The sequence below is a fragment of the Penaeus japonicus genome, unplaced genomic scaffold (genome assembly GCF_977035675.1).
Source record: "Penaeus japonicus unplaced genomic scaffold, GWHDUDI00000001_assembly GWHDUDI00000039, whole genome shotgun sequence".
Taxonomy (NCBI): domain Eukaryota; kingdom Metazoa; phylum Arthropoda; class Malacostraca; order Decapoda; family Penaeidae; genus Penaeus; species Penaeus japonicus.
Genome location: NW_028234441.1, coordinates 9,051,500 through 9,061,499, shown reverse-complemented (window position 1 = coordinate 9,061,499; position 10,000 = coordinate 9,051,500). Strand labels below are relative to the sequence as shown.

Below are 10,000 nucleotides of genomic sequence, written 5' to 3'. Positions count from 1 at the left end.
ACATACACACAAATATGCTACATATATTATATATATATATTTATATATATATATATATATATATATATATATATATATATATATATTATATATATATATATATATATATATTATATAATATATATATATATATATATATATATATATATATATATATATATAATATATATATAATATACATATACATATACATATACATATACATATACATATACATATACATATACAAATACATACATATACATACATGTACATACATATACATACATATACATACATATACATACATATACATGACTTGCAAAACACTCTTCCGTGTTGATAAATGGCAGATAAACCCACCATACACAAAAAAGATTGTGTGTGTGTGTGCATGTGTGTGTGTGCATGGGTGTGCGTGTGGGTGTGCATGTGCGTGTGAGTGTGTGTGTGTGAGTGTGAGTGTGCGTGTGTGTATGTGTGCGTGCATATGTACATATGTACATATGTATGTTTGTATGGCTGTATGTATGTATGGTTGTATGTATGTATGGTTGTATGTATGTATGGTTGTATGATGTGTATGTGATGTGTATGTGTATGAGTATGTATGTATATATATGTATATGTATGTATATGTATGTATCTATATATATATATATATATATATATATATATATATATATATATATATATATTATATATATGTATATATATTATATATAGAATATATATATATATTATAATATTATATTTATATATATATTATATTTATATATTATATATAGTATATGTATATTATATTATATATTATATATATATATATATATATATTATATTATTTATTTATTTACTTTTGTATATAAGTATGTATGTATATGTGTATAATGTGTATATATGTATATATGTATATACGTATATATGTATATATATATATATATATATATATATATTATATATATATATATATTATATATATATATATATATATATATATATATATATATTTATATATATTATTTATATATATTTATATATATATTATATATATATATATATATATATTATATATATATATATATATATATATATATATATATATATATAATATATATATATTTATATAGATATGTATATATATGTTTGTATATATATAAATATGCATGCATGCATTTTATTACTGAATTGTCTTACAACATGGATATAAAAGTGATAAGAGCAGAGTAAGTAAGCATATTAACAAAAGCAGATTCTCAATGTTTGAATATTTTTTTTTACAGGCTATTCCCTCAAATCTGCTGAAGCGTTCACCATATTCTCAGTCTTCAATGCAATGCAGTTTACTGTTGGCGTTCTTCCATTCACCATTCGATCAATTGCAGAAGCAAAGATTTCCATGACTAGGATCCAGGTGAGAGAAACTGATTTGTTATGAATATTTTTTGTGTTTATGGTGCTGATTTTTAGAGGGAAAAGGGAAAGAAGATATGTTCCATTATTAGTATCTTCTTTGTAATCAAGTGAAATTACCAATGTGAATTTCTTACACTGACAGTAGGCTTTCATAATGATGAAACGTAATTTAGTTATCAGTTTTTTTTTTAAATCTTATATTCCAGATTGTATTTTTTATTTGCTTTTTATTAATGATATTGAAAAGATATATGGGAGGAAGACAAAATGATTTCTTACTAGAATGGAATTTAATGTGCATAAAGAAAAGTGTCCTCTATTTTATTGCAGAAATTACTAGAACTGCCAGAGCATAAGAAACGTGCTGGAGGTCTAGTCAACAACAACCTTGCACTGCAGATTAAGAATGCAACATTTGCTTGGGAAATCAATAACATTGATTTCAAATCCAAGTCAGGTCCACCTGGTAGTGCAAAAGGAAAGAACAAGCCAGGTAATTTTTTTTTTTTTTTTTTTTTTACACCAGACACTAATGAATAAGGAAATTCTGATAAATTAGCATTTATGGATTTGTTTTATGATGTAAAAGATATGGTGCATAATGATAATAGTTTTTTCTGATGAAAACAAGTTGTTGTTTTTTCTCATCTTGTAAACATTTTTTTCCCCAGACACAAAAACCAATGGTGAAGTAAAAGGAGAAAAGCCCCAAACAAATGGCCATGTTACAAGCGGACAGGCAAATGGCATAAAGAATACAGTTTCTGACGGCAAGTCAGACCCAGTTAAGTGTATTGAAACTCTCTTCAACGTCAATGTATCTGTTGCTCGTGGCAAATTGATTGGTGTGTGTGGAAGCATTGGATCTGGGAAGAGCTCTTTGATTTCTGCTATTTGTGGAGATGTAAGTTATTTGTGGTGTTCATATTGTGGGACATTGACAATATTTGTAAATACATTTTCAGGTGAATTACATATCACTTGGTTCATAAGGAGATGCTTTTATGGTTGATGATTAATACCTTAAGTGGAATCTGAGATGATTTACTCCCTTAAAGCATGTAACACCAAGTGCTTGCCTTTCTTTTTTTAATGGGATTTTGGTGTAGCTTTGATATCACATTATCTTCCATTTTTTTATTTATTGTGTACATTTTAGCACTATTTTATAGGAACCCTCTTGAATTGATTGGATAACCTCCCAAAGATATGAATAAATGCCCGTGTCTCATGTTGTCGTGCTCGTATTACAGTCAAATTGTTCTTTTCTCATATCAGATGAAGGCCCAGTGTGGTGAAGTTCAGGTGAATGGGAGACTAGCCCTTGTGACACAGCAAGCCTGGATCTATAATGACACCTTTAGGGAAAACATTTTAGTAGGACAGAAGTTTGATGAAGAGTTGTACCGAAAAGTCCTACGCGTGTGTGCCCTGGAGTCAGACATCCATCTACTAGCTGAAGGAGAAATGACAGAGATTGGAGAAAGAGGCATTAATCTGAGGTAAGCTTTGGTACTTTGAAAATGATATAAGCGATTCCCAAAACAGGTGAAGGATAGGTTGCTCTTGAAACATCTTTTCAATCCTTTGCTCTAATTCTTTTTTAGAAAAGTTTTTTAAATTCTTTATTATCATTATTTTTGTTTCTGTATTTACTTCTGTTCTTCTTTTATTTTATATTTTAAAAAATTCTTTCATGTGAAGGTTGTTTTGAGTTTCTTTTAAGCTGTAAACTGTAAACAGCCATAACATTTTTAATGTGTAATTGCAAACACTTTGACAAGAGCAATGCTCCCATAAGATTTTTTCTTGAGTATGAGTATTTCTTTAAATATGTAGAATTGAAATATAAGAGTAATTACATCCAGTCAAGTATATATGACTACTTGATACTTAGCTTTCTCTTTTTCTTCGTAAAGCGGTGGTCAAAAACAGAGAGTGAACTTGGGTCGTGCTGTCTACAGTGACAGAGATATCTATCTGCTTGATGATCCTCTCAGTGCAGTTGATGCCAAAGTTGCAAAGCACATTTTCAACCAGTGCATTCTTGGTGCTCTGGGCAACAAAACAGTCATTTTTGTTACTCATGCAACACATGTAAGTCTACTAACAAAAGAATGTGAAAGTATCATATGAACTGATAATATTATTTTGCTATATTTAATTGATTTTTTTTTCCCCCCAATGAACATATTAAATCCCTATTGTGCAAATGTTATAATTTATATTTTACCTCTTATTAAAAATAATTTCAGTTTCTGGAAAAATGTGATGAAATCATTTTGATGCAAAATGGAAAGATCGCAGAGCGGGGATCGCACGCTGAACTTATGGCTCGCAAAGGAGAATACTACGACATGACTGGCTATGATGCTTCGCGAGATAAGAGCGAAAATGAGAAGGAGCCTGACGAGAAGAAGGATGAAGCTGTGAATGGTGTGTTGTGTTCAGGAAGAAACATATGTCTAGTCATTTCAAATCTAGAGTAGATAGATAGATTGAGAAAACTATTGGATGCCGGATGATCATGGCAGTTCTAGTGATCTTGTGTGATCAATATAGGTGTTGATTTATTTTTGATAGATTGAATTATATTATGATTCTTATTTTTTGTTAGATACTTTATGTTCCTTCATATGCTACATATATCAATTTGATTACAAATATGCATTAGAAACTATTTTAGGATTTAATAATAATTATATTTTGCTATATAACTAATGTATTTTTTAAGGGTTGTGTTTAAAAGGCTATATTATTGCATGTGCCCTAAAAGTAATTAAGTATTGCATGGTAATGTCTATGTCTATCTTTTTTGTCGAAGCTATTAATATATTGTATTTGCTTCTGTATTATGCATGGCTTTTCTAAATGAAGAGGCAGTTGGTTGAAGCTATTTAGTAATTACACAGTTAATTTGATTACTTTGTTAGAGATCGGTATCAACTTTAAAGACAATATGACAACTCGAGGGTCCATCGCATGTAGCCAGTTTTAGCTGACTGGATGCACGTTAATAGTTATCCTAATATTTTTTTTTTCTATGATAACTTGTGTTGCTTGTCTTTACTCTTGGCATCACATGCCAAAACATACACAACAATGTGCATTACTTCTCATGGCATAAACAATATATACACCTATTTTTGGGTTGAATTGAAGATAAGATGTTGAAAAAAATGCAGCCAAAAGCAAGACAAGGAATCCTTAAAGATTTAACTTATAAAGACTAATCAAAGTTGAGAAACAGAAAGAACTTTTGGATTCTGAAACTGGTTGTCAGGCCTGGTTTCTTGATAAATAAAAATCTTGACCTTCATTAATGAATCTCTATTGCTACTCTTTTCTCTTAGATGGAATACCAACACTCAAATTCAACAGTAAGTGAGATAGCATTTTTAGTAGTGCCTGCTACAGGACTGTTCTACATCAGGAAGGGCCAACTTCATTTGTATTTTTTTTCATATATGACAGTAAAGTTTTGTGGTGGCATTGCTATTTCAGCTTGCAAGATGTGCTAGTTTGCTTCACATTCCTAAGGAAAGGAAGAAAGCAACATGTTTTAGTTTAAAATTACAGTATATATTTTGTTCTTGCCCTTGGCTGAAACTTTCAAGGGACAAGATTAATATTTAGATAATTTTGTAGTTGAAAATGCAGTACAAGCTAAGGACATAATTTTGCACAAGGTTCATACATAGTAAGTAATACACAAAGTATTGTTTTGCCTTCTTTTGCTTTTATATATTTTTTTTACTGCTGTATTATTGCTTGAAATTAGCTTGCTGTAAGGGCCTATCAGATGCCTTAGTTTTATTATTTTTATTTTATTTTGCTTTTAACATGCAAAATAAAAGGTTTGAGTAAGTATAAATATGAAACAAGTTTGAAATGTGTCCAGTTGTTCAAGAGGCTTACTTTAGAATTTTATTATTAACATCACAATCCCTTTTTTTAATTCCTTCTGCTGTAGTTGTTGAAAGTGTCCTTCTGAGCTGTTGTAATTGCACATCCCATTGTGTTTTTGCTTACCACTTCACTTTATTTGCAGAGTTCATCCCAATTTTGAAGGGATAAAGCAAGAAAAAAAAGAAAAGAAATGGAAGAGAAGTAAAAACAATTATTACCCCAGAATATTAATTTAATAAGACTCAGAGTGCAAAGCGAGTAGAAAACTGGATAGATACTAAAGCTTTTATCCCCCTTAGATGTGAAGAAAGAGGAAGGTGAAGACAAAGAAGGCCGAGGAAAGTTAACAACGGAAGAAGCCAGGGCAACAGGGAGTGTTAGCGGCAAAGTCTATTTAACATTCATTAAGGTAATATGAACATTTTGGTTGTTTTTTTCATGTGGGGAGTAAAATATTGCATGGAAAAATATGATATTAGGGTTTATTTTTGTAAACTACATTGGTTACATCATTTAAACGATGGTTATAGGCTCCCAGAATTATTTACTTTGAAAGATTAATGCGAGGTCTTTACTTTTAGGAGTCTGGAGGTTGGTGCATTGCCAGCATTATCTTCATTGCTATTATCATTTTCACACTCACAAGAATGTTCAATGCTATATGGCTACAGCAATGGCTTGATCAGGTGAGTTTATAGCAGTTTAATATTCTCATTAGATTCAAAGAAAATTATGGTATTGATTTGTAAAGCTGTTGACTTAAGTTTTTATGTAGTCTTGTGTACTGTAGTAACTTTTTTTTATAGTTTTGTTTACTGAGTAACTTTTGTGATAGATGAATTGTGCTTCAGGAAGATATGTATTAATAATTGTATTGAAATGAGAGAGAAATGTTAATGACTTATTGACCATTGTAATAAATTTGGAAATTATGTTCTTTAATGTGTATAAGGACAAAAGAGCAGAAATTTAAAAAACACAAGAAATGCTTTCAGTCTATGGGTAAATAAAAGATGATATTGCTTCCAGGGTGATGGATTGGTGGAAGAAAGGAAGCTTAATATGACGAAAGAGAACACTACATACTCTGATGACGAGCTCAAAGGAGATATTTCTCAGAATCCTATGTTGTGGATGTACCAGCTTGTGTACGGCTTGAGCTTCATTCTGCTTCTCTTCACGGGCGTCATCAAGGGCATTGGAGTCACGTTCAGGTAGAGAGGAACTGGATTTATTTGTTTGACTCTTGCATTACACACCTGCACACAGACACCAAATCATATACAAACACAAATACACGGTTGCACACTTGCACATGCACATACTCTTATACTCACACTCACACTCACACTCACGCTCACACTCACACTCACACTCACACTCACACTCACACTCACACACTCACACACTCACACACTCACATTCACAATCACGCTCACGCATATACACAGATGTTTATAATTTTACAAAATGAAGAGGACAGACTTTCTGATAAATGAACATCTTGGCAGAGTGCTGGCAGGTGCATCGAAGTTGCACAATAAGATGTTTGAAAGCATTCTTCGAGCCCCTATGAGTTTCTTCGACACAACTCCAAGTGGACGTATTTTGAATAGGTTCTCCCGAGATCTGGATGAGTGTATGTTACATTTTATTTGGAGTCTTTCCATATTTTGCATATATATATATTTTTTTCTTTCTGTATGAATTGTAAACAGAAATTGTTCTAGGTCCTAAAACATCATTGTAATTTGTTTCATGTTATATATTGTATGAGAAGAGAGATTAGATTTATTTAACACAGATAATATTTTTTCATAACAGTGGATGTGCGAGTGCCATTCTTCCTAGAGTTCTTACTCCAGGGTCTCTTGTTCGTGTTCGGCCAGATCATTCTTGTGTGTTTCATCTACGTTTGGTTTGTCCTTCCACTGGTTGTCATTGTCTGTAAGTAAAGATAATTTTTTCTTTTCTTTTTTGAGGAGGAGTCTTAAAATGCTGATTTGGTTTTTCATTATTGAGTCGGTGCTATATATAGTAATATGATGATGTTTGTTAATTGTGATCTTATTTTTCTCTACAGTTTTGTTTATTGTGGTTGATGTATTCTTGAATGCTGGTGTGCGAGAACTGAAACGACTGGATAACACACTAAAATCACCTGTCACTCAGCACATAGGTTCATCTATCTCTGGACTTTCTGTCATTCGTGCCTTTGACAAAGAGAAATTATTCATTAACAGGTTTGTTGTACTGAATTTTTTTTATCAACTTTTCAGTTTTGATTACGAGTAGATGCTGTGTTGATATAAATTCAGATTGAAACTATAGTTTTCCAAATTTTCATTCATTGTACTTTAGCCATACTTATTGCCTTCTCTTGCAGAATGTACAAACTTTTGGACAAACATTCCTCTTCACTGCTGGTCTTCCGCTTGTCGAATCGGTGGTTCACATATCGCATGGACTTCATGGCTGTTTGCGTTACAGTTGCTGTCACAGTGATTTGTGTGTTTACAAAAGGCCTTGTAAGCACTGCTTTTGCTGGTCTTGCTCTTTCAACAGTGAATGGAGTAAGTATATTATCAAATGGAACTCTTTTTCTGGTAAATTTATGATATCTGTACATTAGATAGAATTTGTTCATGTACTGTCCATAGAAGTTATTTGTTTGGACTTTATGTTTCATATATCTTCATTTACATCTTGGTTGTCGAGAAAGGTCTTAGTTTCCAGTGTTTTTAACCTTATCCATGTGCATTATTTCAGGTTTGTGTCTTTATTCCCTTTTTGATGAGGATGAAGTCAGAATTCCAGTCACGTGTTACATCGGTTGAGAGAATAGTTGAATATGCCTATGTAAGTGGAGTGTCAGCAATTTAACATCTATATGATTACATATTAATTCATAATATTACACAAAGTGCTCCTTACACTTCCTTCAAAATCTTAATTTTTTGTTCTACTACAATTTTCAGGAGTTGCCTTCTGAAGCACCAAGGGAAATTCCCTCTTCAAAACCGACTGAAGGATGGCCCTCATCAGGCACTTTGGAATTGAGGGATGTCAAGCTGCGGTACCGATCAGATCTGCCTCTGGTTCTGCATGGCATTAGTGCCTCAATAAGGGATGGGGAAAAGATTGGCATTGTAGGCCGCACAGGAGCTGGTATGTGCGTCTGTTTATTTTCACTGAGTATTTTAGTATACTTTGATGACCAAATTTTATACCTCATGCCTCTTCATTTAAGCAGCTTATAAGTGAATAGTGCTGCAACTCTGTGTATACAGTAGGGTTTATTGGGATTGCATTTCATTTTTATGGTAAAAAGATATTGATGTTACAACAAAGCAAAGATCTAATTTCTATTGACAGGTTACTTTAGTTTTTTTTTATCCTGTGAACTAAGGTGTTTATGGAAATAGGGAAACCCAAGTTATACCTTATATCAGGGCAGTTGGTATGCAGTCTATTGATGATGAGACCCCGATTTCCTAGATTTTGTAGAACATTTTGCACTTGCTTGTGAATATTGATTCTGTTTTACTTTTAGAATTGGTGAAAAAAGTAGTTGAAAAAATTAATTAATCCTGAATTTCTTTAGGAAAGTATGTTAAGTATGTTTTTTCTTTGTTTTTTTTTTTTCAGGCAAATCTTCTCTGATTTCAACATTACTACGTATGTCAGAGTTGGATTCTGGTAGTGTTATCATTGATGGAGTAGACATTAGCAAGATTGGTCTTCATACTCTTCGTTCTAGTGTATCCGTCATCCCTCAAGACCCTGTTCTATTCCAGGGCTCTATAAGGTTAGTATTCCTTAATAGTTTGGGTATATTCATACAGATAAGGAAATTATGTATTTTCATACCTAAATAAACTTTTTATAAGAGATATAGTTGTATAAAAATTGAATATTCTCAATCATTAAGAGTGCATGAATAAGGAAAGCAATTTCCAAATTACAGGTACAATTTGGATCCATTTGAAGAGCACTCTGATGATGCGGTTTGGCAAGCGCTGGAACGCTCTCACCTCAAAGAAGTTGTCATGAAGCAGGAACATAGTTTACACTCCAAAGTAGAAGCAGCTGGAGAGAATTTCTCAGTGGGAGAAAGGCAACTTATTTGTCTTACAAGAGCTTTACTTAGAAACAGCAAGGTAAGAAATATTTTGACTTTCCTTTTTAGTCTAATTATCACTAAGATATAGATAAGAGATTTATTTTGTGTTATGATTTTGCCATGCTGTGATGAAGCTAGATTTAGACTCATTCATGATATATATGAGGAATAAAGACAAAAATATAAAACAATAGATATGTTTTCTGACAGTCACTGAAAGTGCTGAAGATGTATAGTATCTAGTAGCTATTAATATCATTTGCTTATATTGGTTCAAAGCAATAGTTACAATTGCTAAGAGCAGATTTCTTTAGAAGGTATATCAAATCAATGAAGTAACAAGGCATTTGTGAATTTTCCAGATTCTTTTGTTGGATGAAGCAACAGCGTCAGTGGACATCGAGACAGATCATTTAATTCAGACGACTATAAAAGAGGCCTTTGTCAGCAGCACTGTCCTCACTATTGCTCACAGACTCAACACTGTGGCCAATTATGATAGAATAATGGTGCTAGATGCAGGAAGGGTAAGTTTGAACTTTTGGTTTTTGGAAATGGGCGAGGGTAGGGATGAGG

At 32.2% G+C, this 10,000-nt stretch overlaps 1 protein-coding gene across 1 annotated transcript in view; it reads left to right on the top strand.

Annotated features, from left to right (window-relative positions):
* LOC122253470 (ATP-binding cassette sub-family C member 12) overlaps window positions 1-10,000 on the top strand; it is a 46,378-nt gene that overhangs the window by 34,525 nt on the left and 1,853 nt on the right. The window contains exons 16-34 of the mRNA XM_086533530.1: window positions 1,260-1,390; window positions 1,723-1,885; window positions 2,064-2,296; window positions 2,671-2,894; window positions 3,312-3,489; window positions 3,648-3,828; window positions 4,746-4,772; window positions 5,601-5,710; window positions 5,883-5,987; window positions 6,331-6,515; window positions 6,813-6,940; window positions 7,126-7,248; window positions 7,385-7,544; window positions 7,688-7,874; window positions 8,071-8,160; window positions 8,280-8,469; window positions 8,950-9,109; window positions 9,269-9,461; window positions 9,787-9,951. Coding sequence (XP_086389656.1) covers window positions 1,260-1,390; window positions 1,723-1,885; window positions 2,064-2,296; window positions 2,671-2,894; window positions 3,312-3,489; window positions 3,648-3,828; window positions 4,746-4,772; window positions 5,601-5,710; window positions 5,883-5,987; window positions 6,331-6,515; window positions 6,813-6,940; window positions 7,126-7,248; window positions 7,385-7,544; window positions 7,688-7,874; window positions 8,071-8,160; window positions 8,280-8,469; window positions 8,950-9,109; window positions 9,269-9,461; window positions 9,787-9,951 — 2,933 coding nt within the window. The remainder of the gene's footprint in view (window positions 1-1,259; window positions 1,391-1,722; window positions 1,886-2,063; window positions 2,297-2,670; window positions 2,895-3,311; window positions 3,490-3,647; window positions 3,829-4,745; window positions 4,773-5,600; window positions 5,711-5,882; window positions 5,988-6,330; window positions 6,516-6,812; window positions 6,941-7,125; window positions 7,249-7,384; window positions 7,545-7,687; window positions 7,875-8,070; window positions 8,161-8,279; window positions 8,470-8,949; window positions 9,110-9,268; window positions 9,462-9,786; window positions 9,952-10,000) is intronic.